The 21997-nt window shown below is 31.8% G+C and overlaps 1 protein-coding gene and 1 pseudogene across 1 annotated transcript; one reads left to right on the top strand and one right to left on the bottom strand.

Moving 5' to 3' along the window:
- Positions 1 to 1730: 1730 nt before the first annotated feature.
- On the bottom strand, positions 1731 to 2405 carry LOC9306801 (putative ankyrin repeat protein RF_0381). The gene is made up of 4 exons (XM_021018514.1): positions 2315 to 2405; positions 2065 to 2225; positions 1899 to 1994; positions 1731 to 1826 (listed from the first exon to the last, which is right to left on the bottom strand). The coding sequence occupies exons 1-4, from the start codon at positions 2403 to 2405 to the stop codon at positions 1731 to 1733; spliced, it is 444 nt and encodes a 147-aa protein (XP_020874173.1).
- Positions 2406 to 2991: 586 nt separating this feature from the next.
- LOC9306800 lies at positions 2992 to 5095 on the top strand (annotated as a pseudogene).
- The last annotated feature ends 16902 nt before the right edge of the window (positions 5096 to 21997 follow it).

Here is a 21997-nt window from a genome sequence, read left to right as displayed (position 1 = left end):
GTTTTAATCATATTTTCAAAAAAGCTTGAGACTATATATCATAATATATTGATACAAATTGTGAGATATGAAAAAAGAATTACTTACTTTGGCACTGTTACTGATAGAATGCAACCCATTTCTTACTATAGAGACACATATGCCTGAAATAATATATAATTTACACGAACTTTATTTTAAAATTTTTGTACTCTACAATATGCTAAAACGTATAAAAGATAAGTAAGAGTTTCAAAGCAAAATAATTCTAAAAAGCAGCAACTTTAATTTTCTTTATACAAAAATACAGCAACTTTTGATGACAAAACAAATTAAGAAATGAAATTTTTTTAAAGTTCCAATCCTGTAACAGTAAAACTTTTGATGACAAAAAATATTTCTAATAGTTCATGGATGGTCCAATACAATCAAGTATAGAACAACCTCCTTAAGGTATATCAATATTGGGTGGTTAATATCTAAGTTGTTAATAACAAAAATAAAGTCTTAACTGAAATTGGATCCAAAGCTCTAAAATTGATCTAAGCGTCAATTAATACCAAACAATCTCCATAATTGAGGTATATCAATGTTGGGTGCTTGAGGTATAGATGTCATTTTCGTACCGTGTTGAATTTTACAGCTCAATATCAATAGTAGAGTCTTGACATTGGATCCAAACCTTTACGGATTATATGTCCAAATTGATATAAATTTAATACCATCTGATTAATTTCCTAGCCTGCGTTACATATTAAAGGATTTAGTTGTCATATTTTGTTTGCTTATTGACTCTTATATATATATTTATATTACTGATAAAATTAAAAATTTCATTCCCATTTTATATATATGTATTCCAAATTATGTGATATTTATAGGGACCAAGAAACTTTTAGAGACACGGTGGTTTAGATAACTTTGTGTAGTATTGAAAAAAAAAAAAAACAACAAAAAAAAAGAAGAAGAATATAACATTGTGTAGTTAGTAGTTAAGAGATATGAATGCAATTTCTGCTAACTAATTATGTAACAGTAATTAATTTTGATTCAATAAGGAATCAGAAATGGGCTACTTTGTTTGCGATGATCTACACGTGCTTACAATATTCGTAAGTCCAAATCCCTTCACCACGTAACATGATCCGAAAAGCATAAAAAAACAATCTCATATCAAAATATATAAAGTCACAGAAATAAGCATCCTAAATTTGTCTCGTATGTAATCAATATATTTAAGAACTAAGGCTAACCCAAATACAATTCAATAGCTTGGTTTAATTTTAAAACATTGCATGCCTTAATTATATCCACACAAAAAAAAAAATGATGGTTTACATTACTACATACATATATGTCATAATTAAAGTCGCACCTTCTCTAATACGCTTTAACCTCTTATCCTTAAAAATAACTAAAACTTCAACTTCATGCTTAAACACAAGCTAAGTGCTTATTTTAGAAATTAATTATAATAAGAATGAAAAATAAATCAACTATTAATAGAATATACGGATTCTCATTAATTATAAAAAATTATTTACATAGATCATCAGTCGGAATCCATCCATAGTGATAAAGATACTAAATTAAAACGTCCGGCCTTATTTTATATGTAATAGTTAATAGGATATTTGTTGACACCCGACGTTGTACGTAGTCGTAGTGGAGTTTACTGATTCGGTGGTGGTGGGCTGAGCTTGGTCTTCAACTCGGTTATAACATTATCGTTATACGCACGAGTGGTCAGTTCAACGAGCTTGTCTCCGAGAGAAGTTCCGGGTTCCGCTATCATCGACGCCGTCTAGACCGAGAGAAGTTCCGGGTTCCGCTATCATCGACGCCGTCTAGAGAGAAAACAATTAATCAAAAACAAACAAAAGAAAAAAAAAAGGTGTTTTATTATTTATATAGATTACCTTTTCCGAACTGTTTTTTGCCGTCAGTGAGGCACCCGCAGCAAGCAACGAGTCCACGATGGTCCTTTTCCCGACTCTAGCAGCGCAGTGCAATGGCTGTAAAAAGAAAAAAAAAAGATGTAAGAGAGTAGATTAAAGACTCATAATCAATTAAAGAGTTGATTACCGATAGTCTCACCGTATTTCCACCGTCCATTGTCGCGTTGGCGTCCGATCCATGGGAGAGAAGAACCGTAACACAGCCGGCGTGACCACCTAGAACAGCAAGGTGAAGAGCCGAGTGACCCTCCGTAGTCAATATGGCATTCACATTCCCATTAAAATTCGCTGATACAAAACGAAAGAAAGAATAAGAAAAGTGAAGATGTAATTGTGGCTAATTAAAGAAGTAAAATAAAGCTTTGAGATCTATTTACCCATCATTTGGGTTAAGCCTTCGTTGTTTCCGTTCTGACTAAAGGTAGCAATCTGCCTGAGGTTTTCGGGAAGATCGAGTAGTGTCGCCATTTTTTTTTTTTTCTCTCTTGGTTTTTTTCTTTCTTGTATATATCTCTCTTGGTTTTTCTTTGTTTCTTAGATCTCTCTTGGTTGGTTTGATCCCTACTAGCGAAGGGTTTATTTATAATGGTGTGAAATCTGTGGGTGGATGCTAACTTGCACGGTTTTATCTATCTTCACTCATGCAACTTCGCTTTATCAATGTCTAATTAGTATTTGATCGACGAACTGTATTAGGCTAGAAGTTAAAACTAGAAGAATATTTTTCTGGTTATATTTTTGGGAACTTTCATTTAGACTAAAATACGAAGAAATGAAAAATAATCTTGGTAACTTTAACGTGATATTGGTCAGTGACACGTTTTGTTTCATATTGATGAAGAGGTTTCGTTTATTTAACAATTTACTACTAGTTACAAAGAATGAACGGTTCAGCTAATTGGAATCTTTAAAAGAAAAAAAATGACTGAAAATGACTCAGCTAATAGGATGACTTAAGAAAGTAAATTAGCATATTACTATACGACCAATTAAAGATATTTTGGGATGTTTGCGTAGTGTAATTTCCTTAAGCTCCTTAAGATGAAGGTCATAAATGTTGATTATATCCCTCTCTGTTGATCTGTAATCAACTACAAGCTAAGAATGGTGGTTTATCTAGAAGACAAAAAATAATTATAATCAAAGCTAAAAGACAATATAATTTATTTAAAAATTCTAAATTCAAAACATTTTGGAAGTTGATTCCAGCCCTATAAAAATTGGTATAAATTTTTTGAAAATACTACAAGTATATATATCAACATCTTGTTACTTCACCCACTACCATTTTACTAAGTTGTGTGGGATAATAATAATGAATGCATGTGTGCAACTTACGTAGGCATTGCATAGATAGAACGGAAAAAAAAAAAGCGGCTCATACTATTCAACCTCGTACGTAGTACTGTGTATAGTTTTTTTTTTTTTTTTTTTTTTTTTGTAGTTTCCTTATTTTATTGTAAATGGTTCACCAACACTGTATTTATTAGTCAGATTTTTATCTTAGCAGTTATCACACAATTTTCAGTATCTATATTAGATATTAATTGGTACACATTTTACGTAGTAACATCATTTTCTTACTAAATAGAAAATATGTAACCTATTGGGATAAGTTTTTATTGTTAAAGAGATAATGATACTCTTGGGTGGATTAGGTTCAATCTATGATTTATGTATCTTCTAGTACTACTGAGAAAACAATTGTAGTTTTAATTAGCGTGTTTAATGTTTGAAAATAAGGTCTTGATAGAGATCAAAACCTCACCGAATCATTTCTATAATTGGATCTAAGCAAGTGCGTCAATTAATTTTTACTTTGCTGGGTGATAGTTTTTTCTTCAAAGCTTAGCTAACACTCATATCTATATTTGGAACTAAGTAAGTGGGGTCAATTAATATTAGAGCAGAAAAAAATACTAGTAACATTTATACTTTATTGTTGTTATCGTTACTAGATGAATACCCACGCTACGCGTGGATTTGTTTTGAAAATTGTGAAGAAAAAATTATTGATTGTTCTTGCTAATTTATGTTTATTTTTTTATTTGTTATTATGTAGTTAATAAAACTACTATCTTATGTAGTTACAATTTTTAAGATTAGATCTATTTTCTGATTTGAAATATAACCCAAAAAAAAGACTTATTTGTCAGTTGAGACCTCTTGCCTGTTCCCGTAATATCCTTCATCGTCCTCATGGCTCTGCTAGTTGGTCAGAAGGTACTTTATCAGCTTTATCAATATCTATTATAGGTACATAGTTTTTTTATCCTTTTTGAATGGGATTCATTGAACTCTCTCATTTATATTTTCAAGAGATACAAAATTTCTAGCTGCAGAATACAGACCTAAAGCAGGAACAAAGAAGAACGAAAATGCTGAGAAGGCTTGTTTTGAAGTCATATGGAAGCCTTAAGCCGGATAGATTGGTAATCGTAAATGCGTTTCGTTGTTCAGAAGAAGGCTTGTTTTGTTGCTTGAGTATGTCGTACAGGTGATTCTTGTTTTTAGATCTGAATTACTTTTGCTTTGAATATTGATAGGAAAAGTTGAAAGGGAGTATAAAACGATACTCAAAAGGACGTTACAGAGTATTTGTGTTTTGACAGTTGTTCCAAATAGCACCGCCTCAGTGATAATTCAGGTGAGTAGCTATTCAATGTTGTGTATATCGATATTTTCAACTTGAGTTGTATCTGATGGTGGTTCTGTATCGTTTTTATGTTCCTTGCACCTTGGTAAATATTTATTGATGTTGTCTGAAACACATATAATCCGGTATAAACAATGTCTGTTTGAGTATTTATAGAGTTTATAGTAGTGAAAGTTTGTAATCCCGTAAGCTGAGAGTGTGAATATGTTTTTGTGTAACTTCTATCGTGGCCTCCATTCTGGCAGTTAGAAGGTAGAAAACGTTTGTTCTAAAGAAATATGATGTACAGAAAGGGAGACTATGAAGAATGGAATTTACGAAGTCGAGAAATTTGCCTTGAGATTCTTCTTCTTTCATATTGAACGATCGAGCAGAGAGTGAGAGAGATTTATTTTGTTAAAATCTTGTGGGGAATTAGAATATTTGTTGGGTTTAAAAGCATTAAGCCATCACTGAAATGGGCTCGACCCATTAATATTCCACTCTAATAGATTCTAAAACACATATGGCCCATCCGTCATGGGCTATTTGTTTACTCCATTTGACACTTATAATTAGAAGCTGATGTGTATTAATGAAAAGTTTTTATTGGACGAATAAAAAGCTGATGTGTCATCTTCAGAAGAGCCAAAAATGCTGACGTGGCGGAAGGATGGAGAGAGATAGCCTCCTTTCATATATATAATTTATTAGTATAAAACAACTTCTTGTTACCATTTTACTTTGTTGCGTGTATCAATTTTTCTTCAAACCTGATGTTCTTTACACTATTCAACATCTTGTCCTCACTCATCAACATAACTTACTTCATTCAGAGTCGAAATAATATTTTGATCATCATAGTTCAAACTTAACCTCACATGATATATATTGTTTAACATATTTACAACAGTAACTTATTTAATTTGACTTATCTACTATATTAGAAATAGATTGGATCTTTCAATCCTAGCTATATAGGACCTTTTTATTTTTTTTAAATACTTTACATGAAACACTTATAGAACGATTTAGATACCTCAACCGACGTCAAAATGGTTTTCATCGATGAACTGTATTGGGCTAGAAGTTAGAACGAACTACAATTTTTTTTTTTTTTTTTGGAATCTAAAACTACATGAATACTTTTTTCAGCTAATTACATGGTTATTGGTCAGTGACACGTTTTGTTTCGTGTTGATGACTAGGCCTCCTTTATCTAAAAATAGAAAAGTTACCGAGAGTCAACAATTCAGCTAATAATAATCGTTCAAAAAATTTTAATGGTTTAAAATGGCATAAAACAAAATATGAACAGTTCAGCTAATAGGTTTTATTTTTTCTTACTACTGATAAATTTAGGAAATTTGATTCATTTTATAGGTATTCCAAATTTTGTGATATTTTTGAGGACCAACAAACTGTTAAAAAATATGTGAGTTTCGATAACTTTTATTAAACAAAAAAAATAAAATAAGAATCGAATAGAAGTGTACATGAGTATATAAGAAATGCTTGAATTCTCTTTTTGGAAGACTTGTAATTGTTTAACGCTGAAATGTGTGAAACGTTAAAGTTCAAGTTTGAAAAGAGAAGTGTCGTTTTTTTTTTTTGAAAACTTGACTTACGGAAAAAAAACACTATAAATTTCTTTGGGACCAGCCAATTATACGGTGTACGTAGTCTATGTAAAAATACCAAAGAAAATTAATTATTTGATAGATCAGAAAAAGTTATGATCGATGAACTGAACGAAGGTAGTTTTATGTCGTTTTTGTTTATAATAAATCTACAAAATAAAAATGTTATAAATATAATATTGTTATAGCTTGATCTCAGAATATTCTTAATGCAATACTATCTATTAATTAACAAGGTCTAATTAGGCAGCTCAATTGAAAAAAACTAGGACAAAGGCCCATTTCGGAGCCGAATAAGCCCCTCACGATCTCGGAGCCAAATTAGTCCATTTTCAAAGATATCATGGCTCATGTGCCCAAGTCATTAAAACCTACTTAGCACTGTGCATTGTTTACGAATAAATCTATAAGTTTATATAAAAGCATTTTTTAGAGCATTGTTTACGAAATAAAACTGAAAGAAGAAGGTAAGACCCAGTGCCCAAGTAATTGATTTTGGTTCAACCAGCAATCAGAAATCCCATATCCAAATATTAATAACAATGCAATATATCAAGTACTTTAATAACAAGTTGTTGATAATTATATATCCATGTTACTAAATTTGCAAATATTGTGACAGGATCCAAACATTATATCTCTAACTCATAAACAATATTGGTAGATTCAGCGGTGATTTATATTGTTGGCATGTTTCTAAATTAAATAGGATGCAACTATTTTCAATGTCTCTAGGCCTGCGTTACATATTGAAACTTTTAGTTATTTTGGGTTCTTATTGAGCTTCATAGTCATTGTTCAAACTTAACCTCACATGGTATATGATCACAATCAGTGGTTAAATACTACACTAAAATAACTAGCTCAACCAAACAACGATCAAGCCAAACATAATGAAGCAAATATTCTGTGTTTCTTACTGCTACGTTGCTCCAACTGTTCATCATTAATGGTTTGGCGCACTCGATACCTATACCTTTTCTCCAAAGATATTTATCGGCGTCAATGGTATCTAGCCGTAAAATATTATGCGATATCCGCTGGGACTATATTTGTCTCCGCTGATTAACAAAAACTTGCTTTTTCTAAATAAATGATGAGCATCAAGATCTAAGTATAATTCCTGGCAAGAATCTTGAAGGCTTAATATATAGTTGCAATATGTACACTCAAATGTGCATATTAATTCTTCCTCTCCTAAGCAAGGCTGGGTGGAATTTTTTTAGGAACTGGTTGGTAGTGATTACTATGATCCTTTCTTGCATATAATCTGAACAAAGACCATCAATGAAGTTAAGAAATCCAGAGAGAGTAATCGAGTTTTTGTGTAAGCCATGTCCTTCATTCCTTTCCATCAAGTAGCTAGAGCCATCCAAATCTTCTATCACAATTCAGACTTCTTGCATGTACTGGTGGGCGGCTTCATCAAATATGAGTTGTTCTCTATAGCCGCGAGTTTAAGTTCAAAGATATTGTCGTTCAAAAGATTAGCCATGGCTGCAATCATGGTGAACTTACCGGTCCCATGTGGTCCATAAAGAAAGTAACCTCTCTTCCAAGTTTTTCCAATCTTCTTGTAATACTCCTTGGGCATTACTAAAGGCAACAAGATCATCAATGGTTTATTGTTTCCTCTCTGGATCCATAGCTAATGTCTGGAAATTTTCTGGGTGCTCAAACTCATTAAATCTTATCCACAACTTTACTATCCCTCATTTGGCTTGCTTTCAGGTTCTTGGTATTGTTGGTGGCTTTTGACCCAAGGTACGTGTTTCTGGCTATATAAGCGTGGTTCAAAATGGATTCTTGGTATTGTGGGAAATTTATTTCGACATAGGAATAGAATAAGTAGAAGAAATGGTTTTAAAAAATATGGACAAAGGAAAGTTTATGGATTGTACACAAAAAAGAACTCCTTGATTGCGATCAGGGTCGATTTGTTGTCGATATGCGTGAACCTAAATTTCCAAACATATATCCCTTTATCATCATCATGAAAACTAAAAAAATATGGACCTTTGATCGATGAACTACGAGTCCACATAGCTAATTAAAGCAATCTTTTTCTTAGGTGTTTGTGGGAGTTGACTGTTTAAGTCTTTGTGATGTTGAGAGTTGCTTATTTAATAGTAGTTTTCAATAGAATGATCGAGTTAAAAGAGGTGAGATTTAGAGAGATTTTCATCAAATTGTTAAATATTTTATTCAGTAATCATCCATTAAAATAATAAAGGAGCCAAATCGTAGGTTATACAAGGTAACTAGCTAGACAATTCTATAATTGGTTTAGTTATCAATGGATTTAACTTTAACGTACAAAGTAACTACGATAGTACACTAAATGAGTTTTTTTTTTTTTGTTAAGGATTAAAAAAATAAATATACAATACATTTTTCAAAGAAGAATAAACGATGGGACTGGTTCTTAATGTTATTTTTTATTAAAGAATCAAATACATACCACAAATATACTAATACTAGTTTTCTAACTTTGAATGATATGGTCGTTTATTCATCATAAATATGACAAATAGTGAAATCATAATTCTTTTAAACATTAAATTTAAATTTTTAATTTAATTAAAATAAATAATTAAGTGTAAATTTCCCATCAAAATTTATTTTTCTCGCAAAAAACTTTTTGCAACGTGTAAAAACATTTCCGCCAAAATTTGTTTTGTCAACATTTACTCGCCAAACAAAATTCCGTCAAAATTTTTCCGCAAAAAAAAAATCTACAAAATTCAGAAATTGTGGAATCCTTCATGAAATTCAAGTAATCATCCTGAATTTCGTGGAATCCTTCCTGAATTTAGTAGATTTTTTTGCAGAAAAAGTCGAACGGAAATTTTTTTGGCAGAAAAATTTTGACGAAATAATTTTTTTGGTGGAAAAATATTGGCGGAAATTTGTTTTTGGCGATAAATTAATGTATGTTTTTGCATTTCCTTAATTATTGGTTTTAATTAAATTATTAATTTCTATTTAAGGTTTTCTTAAATTTTATGGTTCTATTTACGGAAGTTTAGGTTTTGGATGCTATTTATGTCCATAAAACTTGATTAGGAGCTATTAGAGACATTTTTTTTATATACTTAATAAGAATATTAAACATATAAAATTCAGCTATTACCATTTAAACTCTAAGTTATTTAGCGAGATTCCGCAATTGGATTGTATTAAATTCAGCCAAATGCAAATTGATAAAATTAAAAAAAAAATCAAATCATTAATTGTTGACAAAAAAACTTAGTTTATTCACGTTATATATTAAATTTATTTATTTATAGGTACTAACTTACAAAATATCACCTTCGAATTCAAATTAATATATACACGTATTTACAGAACTTACTTAGAAAACCAAAAAAAAATCTTATTTAGAAAGGGCAAAGATATATACCATGTTTAACCACAATTTTGCAAAGACATATTCAACTTTCACAGAATAGCCACCATGTCTTTTTCGAAAATATGCCATGTAGCCAAATGAGATTATGCAGTAGTCTTGTACACTTAGTTATCAGATTATGTCGGCTATAGTGTCGCGTTTGTGCTTTTGTTAAGGCTACAATAGAACAGAAGAAAATAAAAGAAACAAAAAAGAAGATTAAAAAACATATTTATAATTATCCTCTACCTTTATTGTTTTTATTTTTCTCAATTTTCACTTTTAAAAATATTTTTAATTTTTGTATTTTGAATTAAATTCATTTTATTTTATCTTTTAGGATCCATTTTTCTAATTATTTTTATTTTAATTATTATTTTTATTTTGAATCGCATTGTTGGATATATTTCCATGTTAACATTACCATATATGTATGTGTTTGTACACATTAATAATTATTCTTGTGCCTATAGATATTTAAATAAGGGATTTTGGTATAATGTGTCATATACTGTGGCAAAACTTAGCAAAAATGCCAAAAAACATAAATCTTTCTAAATGTGCCATAATGATACACATGCTTTTCGACATATTTGTTGGTGCGATCTACGTATAAGTTTGAGATTGCATCACTCTAAATATTGCAACTATATATGAAGCTTTCAAGATTCTTGCCAAAAATTATACTTAGATCTTGATGCTCATCATTTGTTTAGAAAAATCAAGTTTTTGTTATACTAAGAAACCTTACGTAGCTTTGAATTTTCTACGTAATTTGGACGTTGTAATTTGTTAAATCTCCAGTCTCTAAATTTATATGAGGAATTTGGATTCTCGTTCATATCACTTTAAGATTCAGATTTTCATAGTTTCTAGACATAGATTTGGAGCTTTTGAAATCCAGCGATTTGGAGCGGTTCGAAGCGGTATGGAGCGGTTTCTATGATTGGTACCAACCGCTAGCAACCGCAACCGACCGCTAGCAACCGCTAGGAGGGTGCTAGCGGGAGAACCAATCGTCTACATAAATAAGGAACATCATCGTCATAAAACAAAAACAAATAAAAGAACTAAACTGACAAACAAAAGATTAGCTCTAAAACATTTTTCTTTTATTTTCTCCACAAAATGGTAAACTGAACTTTCAAAGTCAACGTTTCTAATCAATTATCTCTTGATGGATAAGATAGCCATGCCACTCAATCTTTCTTTGTGACATACTCGAGCGAAGATACAATTTGAAAAACTTATTTCAACAGATGCAACCGAACTGAAACCGTCAACACCTTAATTATTTTAAGTAATCGTTTGTTTGTTTTAATTAATTAATTAAGCTCATTTAGCCAAATCGAAGAATTGTTGAAGCCCAATATTTATGGAAGTGTCCTTAAGTGAAAATTCGAAGCTGTTCCCTTAACTTTTTCTCCAAATTTTGATGCCCTAAGCAAATGTTTATTTTTTCTTCATTAAGACACGGCATGTCATCAGGTTAAGATGTGACACTAGATTTGTTATATATATGGATTTTCTTAACTTTTTTTCCGCCATCTAATATATCATAATTAGATATATTTGATTTAATTAAATCATATGAAAATTATAGATTACATGCATTATATATGATTACGATAAACAGATACGACGCGTGAGTTTTTGTTATGTAAAAATATGTTATTTTTATGCGGACATCTAGTTTATTAATTGAAGTTTTTCGACGAATTTACTAGTTTCATTTAATTGTTGAAGGACACGATTTTTTCTGTAATGTGTTATTTTTCTGTCTGTAACAATAGTTTATCAAATGTACTTTATTTGACGAAAAAAAAAAAAAATCAAATGTACTTTATTTTTGTCATATGAGAATGTAATATATTGTTCTGGAATTTTATATTATTATTTAACAAGTTAAATATTGGTATATCCAATTACAAAAATATCAGATGAATATATTTTTATATATTTTCATAACTTGTAAAATATATCCACAATACCTTCTGTCTAAATAATATGTTGTTATGTAAAACGATAGGGCTTTTATTCTTTCTTTTTTTTGGACAAACGATTGGGTTTTATTCAAAACATGCATTGACATAGTTTGAGAAGCAAAATACATTTTTTCTTTGGATCCCAGATATATGAGATTTCCCTTATATTTAGAAGAATTTTATGGATTTTATCTGCTCTTATATATCCTATGGAGTACAAATTATTATCGCTCTGTCTCGAAGTCAGAGCAATTTGGCTCAAGGATCTCTTTGGGCATAAAACTTTTAATTTTTTTTTTAGGACATTGATATATAAAGTTTAAAGTAAATTTCATCGAAACATTAAATCAAAATCATTTTATTTAGTTTCAATTTGAATATTTTAGTTTGGTTTTTACATTTGAATTCAGATCAATTTATTTTGTTATTGTTTTAACTAGGCGAATGATATGTTGTGTTTTTATCGGTTTTGAGTCTTTGTTTTATTTCTTACATCATATATTTTATCAATTCAAAGTGTGTTTTTAGAGTCTTTTAGTCGTTTATCGAGTCTCTACAGGTTTTAGGTTGCTTCGGAGGAAAACGAGCTGTTTTGGGATATAAACACACTTTTGGAGATGCAGTTTCGTTTAGAAGTGTCAGACGTTTTGCCTCAGATGGAATACATCCCACCGTTAGATCTTTCTGAATTTTTGACACAAGTTAGATGAAAATGTTAGCTTGAGTTTACAAGTGGTTTGAAGGAAATCTAACGGTGCATTAAAGAGTTATACCCGAATTAGTGAAGCCAGGTCATTCTGCCGAGAATTTGAAGCAGTTGCGGAGTTGGAGACCAGAAGATCCAGATCGATCGATCCACTTATGGATCGATCGATCCCATACTCTTTTGTCCCAGATTTGACCCGATTCACTCCAGATCCGACCCGGCTCGTTTCCTATTGTTTTAAAACTCTATGCTAGGATAATAATCTCGTTGGCCCCCTGTCCTTCAATCATTCTCTACTTAGCCCCCGATATAAAAAACTTGTGTTTAATTAGTTATTTTATTTCAGAAAACTAGTAAAAGACAAATAAAACTGGACTTTTCGATTTATTTACTGATCCAACCTGATTTTGGATCTAGATCTACATATTTTGGGTCGGGTTTCGGATCTTTTAATTCCCAAATCGAGAAACACAAACCCTAACTTCCTGACGCCATTCTTTCATCTTCTTCATTTTCTCTCTATCAGAGACTGTGAATCTCTGAATCTCTCTAACCCTAACTCTTTCGATCTCGTTTTGTCTCCTTCTTCTTCTCTCTTCTCTCGATACTCTTTCGTCTTCTTCTTCTTCCCTCTTCACTCGTTTCTATTGATCCAAAGATCATCTTTTCTCTTCTTCTCCGTGAAATCCACCGTGAAATCGAAGAATCCGCCGTGAGAAAACTCTGGCGTGTCTTCTCTTGGTAAGATTTCATTAGTTAGATCACTCATTTCGATTGATTGTGTTGGGTTTAATTAGTTTTTATTTGTTCTGATTTCTTCTTCTCTGTGAGGGTTTGATATGTAGTTCTCTTTGATTTTTTTTCAAACATATGCATTTTTAATTGAATTTCATTTGTTAGATCCCTAATTTCGATTGATTGTGTTGGGTTTAATTAGGTTTTGATTTCTTCTGAGAACTTCTCCTCTTCTCTGTGAGGGTTTTATAATTTGGATTTGAATTACAATTCGGATTTGAAATTGCCTCTGTTAATAGCCATTGTGACTAGTTGTATGATTACAATTCGGATTTGATGAATTTGTTTCGTATAGATGGTTTATGAAATGAGTTAAAAGCTAAAGATTATGAGATTGTTTATCCTCTAAATGTTTGATATTGAATATCATGTGTTGTTGCAGGAACTAAGGAGAATGACTACTACTAGAGGAGGAGGATCTAGTTCTAGAAGGGAAAGATTATCTTCTCCTAGAAGATCCAAAAGAACAAAGCAATCTGATCCAAACCAATCAGAGCAAAGTAGGAGGAAGAGAAGGAAAAGGCGAGGGAATTGGAGCAAGAGAAGATGAGAGAATTGGAGCAAGAGAAGGCAAGGGAATTGGAGCAAGAGAAGGCAAGGGAATTGGAGCAAGTGAAGGCGAGGGAGATGGAGCAAGAGAAGGCGAAGGAGATGGAGCAAAAGAAGGCGAAGGAGATTGAGCAAGAGAAGGTGATGCATGAAAAGATACAATTATTTTCTGATTTTGATGTATGTATTTAGGTACAACTGGTACGATCAGGTACAACTATGTTTCTGGGTTTATATTTTTTGGTTAAAAAACCTATCTAATTATGTATGTATCTTTGAATATGAATCTTAATACTTTTATGTATGAATCTATGTATTGAATATAATTTAAGGGTTTTGAACCAAAAAAAAAAATCTTAATTTTCCAAAAAATCTGACAAATATGTAAGTTTGTAAGGGTTTTGATTAAAAAACAGTTAAATATCTGAAAATATCTGAAAGAATCTAAAGATATCTCAAAATATCTTAAAAAATCTGACAAATAGCTTACTTGGCGCCGTTATTTTGAAAAAAATAATTAAAAAATAGCACAAATTTGTTCATAGTTGTACAGTTGTACCCGGTTGCACATTTTTGCTCATAGTTGTACAATATAGAGAATTTAGTAAATCTAGTTGTTATCAACTCTAATTTAATTTTTGTAGGTGGAACCGATGGTATTGCCTCATAAAAATACCATTACTTTGTATCTGTGTATTTATATTTATCAAAATACAAGTATTTTAAAAATTTATAAAATTTTAGTTCAAAACTACAAAGTAACCATGAAAGTATAAGGTTGTTAGTGTATATGAATGTGGGATTTTGTGTAAGAATTTCATTATTTTAGAAAAATTTGAAATTTTTTGTCAAAAACTTGTTGTGTAGTTTCATTACCATCGTGTATGCATTTTTTTTAGGTTTTTTCAATTTGGTTTTAATTTTTCATATTATAAAATTGGCCAAGGCAATAGACCTTAGTTGTACCTGTTGTACTTAGCTGTACCAAGACTGAACAACTTAATTTGCACAGCTATGACAAGGAAATCAACCATAGTTGTACATGCTAAAACTAAGTTGTACAACACAGAACATATAAGTTTCATAAACAAAATCAATACAAACAATATCATTTCTTAAATTATCCTAATAAATAGCACTCAGAAATCAACCTTGGTCACCCGCATCGTCTCCATCAACGTCACCATCATTGGTAAACCACCTGCATCGTCTCCATCAAAGCGTATGACTGAATTCCTTTTCATTGTCCCTGAAAATGATAGAGAGAAAAACGGCCTATAATTTCACAACTTTCGTAGCAGACCATCAACATAGTTGTACACATTTGTCCCAGTTGCACCAAACTTAGGATTTCCGTAAATATACTTAGTTGTACCTAATGGTTTCAGTTGTCCCAAATCCGCAATCCTAAAATATTTCAACAAATAACCTATTCAAGCTACGAATTCAACTTTTCTCAATCATACTACACTAAGAAAACAAGTATATTTTACAGTATGGTGGGAATAGAAGAAGAAGAAGAGAAGAGATATGTCTTTGGAGATGCAAAATCGTAAGCTTTAATGGTGAGCTTCAATGGTGGATGGAGAAGAAGAAGAAGAAGAAGAAGAAGAAGAAGAAGAAGAAGAAAAAGAAAAGCGGAGATAAGAATTTGGAGATACTTGAATCGTAAGAAGAAGAAGAATTCGCTTTTAGTTTGGAGATGCTTGAATCGTAAGAAAAAGGAAATACGGATCTTTTAATGGTGGATGGAGAAGAAGAAGAAGAAGAATGTCGGTGCTGCCGAAGAAGAACGTCGGAGCTGCTGAAGAAGAAGATCGGAGCTGTTGAAGATGAAGAAGAAGAAGAAACGTAAGAAGGATTTATGTCGTGGAAGGTGGGTTGATTTGTTGGGTTTAAATTTTAATTAGAGAAGAGAGATAATGTTTATGATTGGTTGAATAAAGAATTTGTTGGTATTAAATTAAATGTAGAATTAAATAGATAAAGGAAGGATAAGGGGTAAAATTGGTTTATGAAAAAATTAGGAAGGAGAGGGGGTAGTGAGAATAAAGAGGGGTTTTTCAAAGAATGATTCTCCCCAAAGGGGCCAATGAGATTAAAATCCTCTATGCTATACTCTTTACACATGATGTTGGATATTTTTCAGTTCTAAACTTTGTTCTTTGGTTTGTAAACAACTTTGGACTAAGGAATCCATCCTCTTGACACTTGGAGATGATTCTAATCCCTTTTCTTATCATTTATCTACTATGTCTTCTTCATCTATTTTTCTTGTTTTTATTGCTATGTGTGAGTAGTTCTCCAATTGGGTTTTAGGGTTCTAATTAGGAGATTCAATGGATTAATGGATTGATTGTATTAGGAGTTCTCATTCTCTAGGTTCTTTGATTCACATGTTCTTAATGCTAGAATAGGATTGATCACCCTGTTGTAGATTCTAGGTTTTTCTATGCATCAAAAGTGTTCGATAGAATGCCTGAAAGAATGTAAATTGAGCAATGTATTTCTAGCCAGTGAAAGTTGACGTTAGGACGCATTGTGAACTTAATGAACTTGTTTGATAATGCGAATTTGATTAGGAAATTACATGTGAAATTTTAGTAATCGAGTAGTCAAATTTAGTGATTAATGTCTTGAAAGAGAATTAGTCTAATTGTGTTCATGTTCGAGAACGGTTCGTAATTATTGAATTCCTTGTCTCGAGTTTCCATTGTTAGTTGATCTCTGAAATACCCTAATGCCCAATGCCTTTAAATCTTGAAGCTAAATCGTTTAATTAATTTGCATTTTTATTTTACAAAATGAAAACCAAAACAAACAACCTTTTAGTTTTAGCTAAGAACAAGTCTCGGAAGTCTTTAGTGTACCATTGGTTCTTGTGGATCGATCCGTATATACTACCTTGCGGTTAACTGTATCGGGTAATTACTCGAGCAATCAGCGAATCCCGCCTTTATGTGTGATTTTCAAATATAAGTTTCCGCAAAATTCCAAGCTATTACCATAACCAGTACGAGTATCATACAAAACTACAAGCTGTAATTCCAAATCTTTAACTTGAAAGTAGTGTTTTCATGATCGACCCAAACTGTCTGGTCCGCCCAGTTAACACGTAACCTATACACTTTTTCAGTTTGGGTTAAGTTCTAATATCCGGCAATTTCAAAACCGAAAAAATCCATAAAAATCTGCCATTAACCTGTGACTCGGTGAACCGGTTGAACCGCTCGGGTATTGGTTTTAAGAAATCATTTGATTTTGGAATAAAATATAGAGTTTTTTTGTTTTTTTCCTTGAACCCCATACATTAAGTTATCGGTAGTAACTCTTCGAGAGAGAGCCAATCAGGAACCGACGGGCTTACATGGGAAAAACAGAAACCACGTGCTCTTGCACATTTCGCAAGTTTATCAGCACGAAAATTGACCACACGAGGAATATGCATAATAATACTAAAAGATACAAAAAAGATCTTTATAGTGCTTGAAATCTGTTAGCTCTGATGCGAAGGTCGGTCAATCTTTGATATTATCAGTCATAGCAAGAAGATCCAAACAATCCGTCGCAACCAGTACTATATCCATAGAAAGTACCAACAAACTCTTCATTGCCCAAAGAAGGGTTTCCAGCTCAGTATGGAGAGGAAAAAGACACATGTGGGAACCTTTTATCCCTACATATAAAATTCTATCACCTATCCCGACGATTCAACCATGTCCGCTTCGAGCCTTAGTAGCATGCCAAGAACCATCGATGAAACACACATGAGAATCTTCGGGGACAAGAGGTTCAGCTAAGCCCAATGTTGCTACCTCAAACGATTCTTCACTACTAGTGGCTCGTCTCCAAACTTCTTCTTCTTGGATAACTATCTCTAGAGTGTCTTGAGGGGATTCAGCGATATTTTCAAAGATCTTCCTATTTCCCGCCTTCCATATATACTACATAATCCAAGAGAAACTGTGAAAACTCTCCTCTGTCGCTCCAAAGTCCTTGCCCCTCCAGATCATGTAATCAAGGTTACTGAATATGGAGGACGATGGAAATATGAAAGGAGACGAAGGAATAGTCGAAAGGGCCCTTACTTGCCTAGCTGGCGAGCATTTGAAGAACTAGTGATTAATAGTCTCCTCTTCTGCCCCACATCAAGGGCATCATTTTTTTCTACCAATATGACGATAATAAAGTCGTTGGCAAGTTGCCAAATAAGCATTCACACATTGCCACACGAAGTGTTTTAACTTTCGTGTAGTTTTTAATTTCCATGCTTGTGTTTTTAGTGTCGTGACACTAGATTCCGAAGAGGGTGGTCGCAAGTAGGACGAGAGATGGCTCTCGCGGCTATATATCCAAATTTGACAGAATAATTGCCTGACTTTATCATGGTCCAGCAATAACAATCGCTCGAGACTTTAAGAAAATATTGTTGTTAAAAATGTAAAATATATGTGATAACAATGTTTTTTATTGAAAATATTGTTTAATATGTAATTTTTTATTATTTTTATATTTTCTAAAACTTTTTTTATTGTTTACACAAAACGTAACAATTGTGCAACAAGCCGTAAGTATCGCGGCTAAACAACCTAGTATTGTTTAATGATATCCCAATTGAGGCTATTTTAATTAGTTGGGTCTTACAACATCTTCATGAATGTATATACTCTCATGAGTATCTAAACAATAAATGATAATATTTATCATCAAATTGAATTCTTTAATTAAATTTAAATTTGTGACGAAAAAACAAACCAATTACTAAATAACACGGTGCAAATGTGGTTATTATGGATTCTCAATAAAGAACGTCATTCTCTTTCTCTCTCTCACTTTAATTTATTTTCGTTATTTCAAAAAAAATATTTAGTATAGATACATCCATTGGAGATGCTCTTAAGAGCAGGCCCGGCCCTGGACAGATTTTAACAAAACATTTGTATTGGGCCTCAAATTTCCGAGGCCCATTTTGTGAGTTTTTTTTTTTTTTTTTTTTTTTTTTTTTTTTTTTTTTAAGCCCCACAATTAGTAAAATAGGCCTCAAAATTAGTAAAATAGACCTCAAAATTAACAAAAAAAACCCCATAATTAGTAAGAAAGCCTCATAATTAGTAAAAATCTTATAATTAGCAAACAATGTCCAAAAATTAAGAAAAAATGTTAAATAAAAATTGTAAATGGCTCATACTTAGCAAAAAAAAAAAACATTTTAACAGTTTTTACTTATTAAAAAGGCCTCAAAATTTTTTTTCGTATTCGGCCTCCGATTTTACCGGACCGGCCCTGCTTAAGAGGTATATGTATAATTCTTTTTTTCTTCTACAATTTCAATCTCAATACAATAAACCATTATCCGTACCTGAATGAATCAAAAATTAAACCATTAAAAAAAAAACTAACAAAAGAAGCCCATAAAGTCAAGGATTTTTCAAACGAAAAGCCCAACTATGTAACCCAATAGTGAGAACCGCAAAAGGAAGAAAGAAGGGAGCATATTAATAAGTTAAAATATTCATACCATAAAATTACCATAATTAATAAAGGGAAAATTTCCAAAAAAAAACGAAAGTAATTTTTATTTGGACGTTTAATACCCAATTATTTTGGATTTGAATAAAAATACCTCATTTAATAAAATTTAGTCTAAAAATTCCTTATGTTTGACTTGTTGGTGGATTTAAATCCGTGATTTAACGTCCGTTAACGGCCGTTACGGAATCAATAACTGCCGTTAAAGTTCAACCCCTTCTGGTTAACAGATATATACAATCTCTTTATCAATTAGAAAGTATATATTCATCTAGTCTGGTGGTGACTGGTCGCTTTTGTCACCCTTGCAGTCCGGGTTCGAATCCTCCCTCCTCCCACTTTCGATTTTTTTTTTTTTTTCCTTCTCTCCTTCTTCCACTGAACTGTGTAACGCAAATCTAGGTTTTTTTTTTTACTTTGTCAATTCCAGATCTATGCGTTCTGTAATTAGATCGTTGTTTTCTTATCATCAATCTTTTGTTATGTGCCTTAATTTTGGAGAAAAAAGTTGAAACTTTCATGTACAAATGGCCACTAGAGAAAGCAGATCGGAGAAAGTTTAGAGGATAATCGAGCTAGTCGACGGGAATCACGATGATGGGTTTAACTAAGAAGAGATGGCGACGGCGATGGAGCTTTGGGTTAAATGAGGAGGAAGGAGAAGGAGAGAAATGGCAGCAGGGAACGGGAAAAAAAAAATCAATGGTGGGTAATGGGGAGGATTCGAACCCGAGATCTGTGGGTGACAAAACACAATTCTTACCACCAGACTAGGCTAATTTATTAGTAAGCTTTGTACACATGCTTATATATATATATATATATATATTTATAAAGAAGGGGGGCGAAAAATTTAACGCCGGTTATTGATTCCGTAAAGGTCATTAACGGACGTTAAATCACAGGTTTGAATCCACCAACAAGTCAAACATAAGGAATTTTTAGACTAAATTTTATTAATTGAGGTATTTTTATTCCAATCCAAAATAATTGGGTATTAAACGTCCAAATAAAAATTACTTCGGATTTTTTTTGGGAATTTTCCCAATTAATAAATGGTTTTCAATTACTGATACTTTCACTATCATTTTATTACTTTCATGTCAGCAAGGATCGCCACGTTTCTTCTACAGGTGAACATAATATATTAGCATCAGAAAAAAAAAGATATTTGCTTATTGATATTATATACTTTGACTATAAAAAATAGCATCAGAAAAAAGTAAAATAGTAGTCACTTTCAACTTTGACAATATTTTTGGACTCAAAAAAACAATATGAGGTTTTATTGTTTTAATAGTTTTTGCTCCTTCTTTATTTTGGGAAATTGCACAATCTATACTCAGAAGAATTGATAATTAACTAACAGAAAAAAACACTGTTGTCTTCTACTGTTTTAATTTTATGATAATTATGCCCCTAACTTATATTAAACTAAGAATTGAAATCCTGCAGAAAATTAAATCGAGCAAATAGAGATGCGGCGGTGACGATTCGTCGATGCTCTCTAATCACGACGATCTACACGAGATAACACATCCACTCATCGGCAACATCATCGTAATGCCGCCGTGCTCATTCCGGTTCGTCGAGTCGTGACAAGCAATTTTTTTAGTTCTCGTCAGTGAATGTAATTGTAGTGATGGTGGCTATGATATCGGCGAAGAGTTTTACAGTGGTGCCACCGCTAGATCACTACTCTGACGCTATGATTCTTCAATTGTTTTGTTTCATGATTTGAAGAAAAGTATTCGAAAAGAAGGAGAAGAAAAGTGGTTCAATTTTCTATTATAATTGTAAGTGGTGCTCATTCTTATTTAAATTTTTGGGTTCTCAACGATAGTAGAAATGGTATTTAGTATTTACGACGATAGTGATGATGGTGAGTTTGGAAAAAAGAAGGTGATGTGAATGAAATCATGGATTGAGATGGCGTCGGAGAGGTGCGACAAGCTAAATGATTTTATGGTGATGTCGTCGGTGAAGGTGAGATGGCTTAAGAGTTTTATAAGCACCGCCGTTTTCTCCGTATATCTCGTCGGTGAGCAGATCTAAAACAATACTTGTTATTTTTCGTTGCAAGTTATTTTCATCGTTATCACGTTAACCTCGTTATTGATTATTTTTGGTGAATATTATATATAAATTACACGTTAAAATAAATATTATCCATATATCTTGTATCTTACCGTGTTTATACTAATATTATTCCGATATTTAATATGTTAGCATGTTATTATTCTATATAACATGTTGTTATAATTGTTTATCATGTTAATTATGTAAGAAAAAGTCTAATTCTTTTTTATTGTGCTGATATATACATAAATAAAAAATACTGATTCACAATTTTAAATCGATAAACATTTTTCTAACAATTAATTTTTACACTTATCGGAATATCATATTTTTTAGCACGTTAAACAAATAGTTATATATTTATCGTCCGCATATTACAATTATTTTTAATCAATGGCATTTTTATAATTAATTCAAAAAGGAAGGATATTTTTGGTTTATATTTTATTTCTCTTTCATATTTACCTAAATAACATATCTTTATGTATAGATTCTTAATTTCTTCATCCTCTAGGTATATATATTTCATTCACCCTTTTTGTTAATATGTAGAGAATCAAAGTCTATTGGAGTTTATTTTTCCTAATATTTACTTTTGCATCTACCGTTTCAATTACGATTGCATTTTATAACACGAAAATCAAAATGCAATCGTAAGAACAAATAAACGGTTACAATAAAGCAAAGACAAATACAATTGATTTGACAGTTTATTAAGGAAAAAAATGTCACTTTCAACTTTATCTGCACT

The sequence above is a fragment of the Arabidopsis lyrata genome, assembly GCF_000004255.2.
Source record: "Arabidopsis lyrata subsp. lyrata unplaced genomic scaffold ARALYscaffold_7, whole genome shotgun sequence".
NCBI lineage: Eukaryota > Viridiplantae > Streptophyta > Magnoliopsida > Brassicales > Brassicaceae > Arabidopsis > Arabidopsis lyrata.
This window is presented reverse-complemented; position numbering and strand designations above follow the sequence as displayed.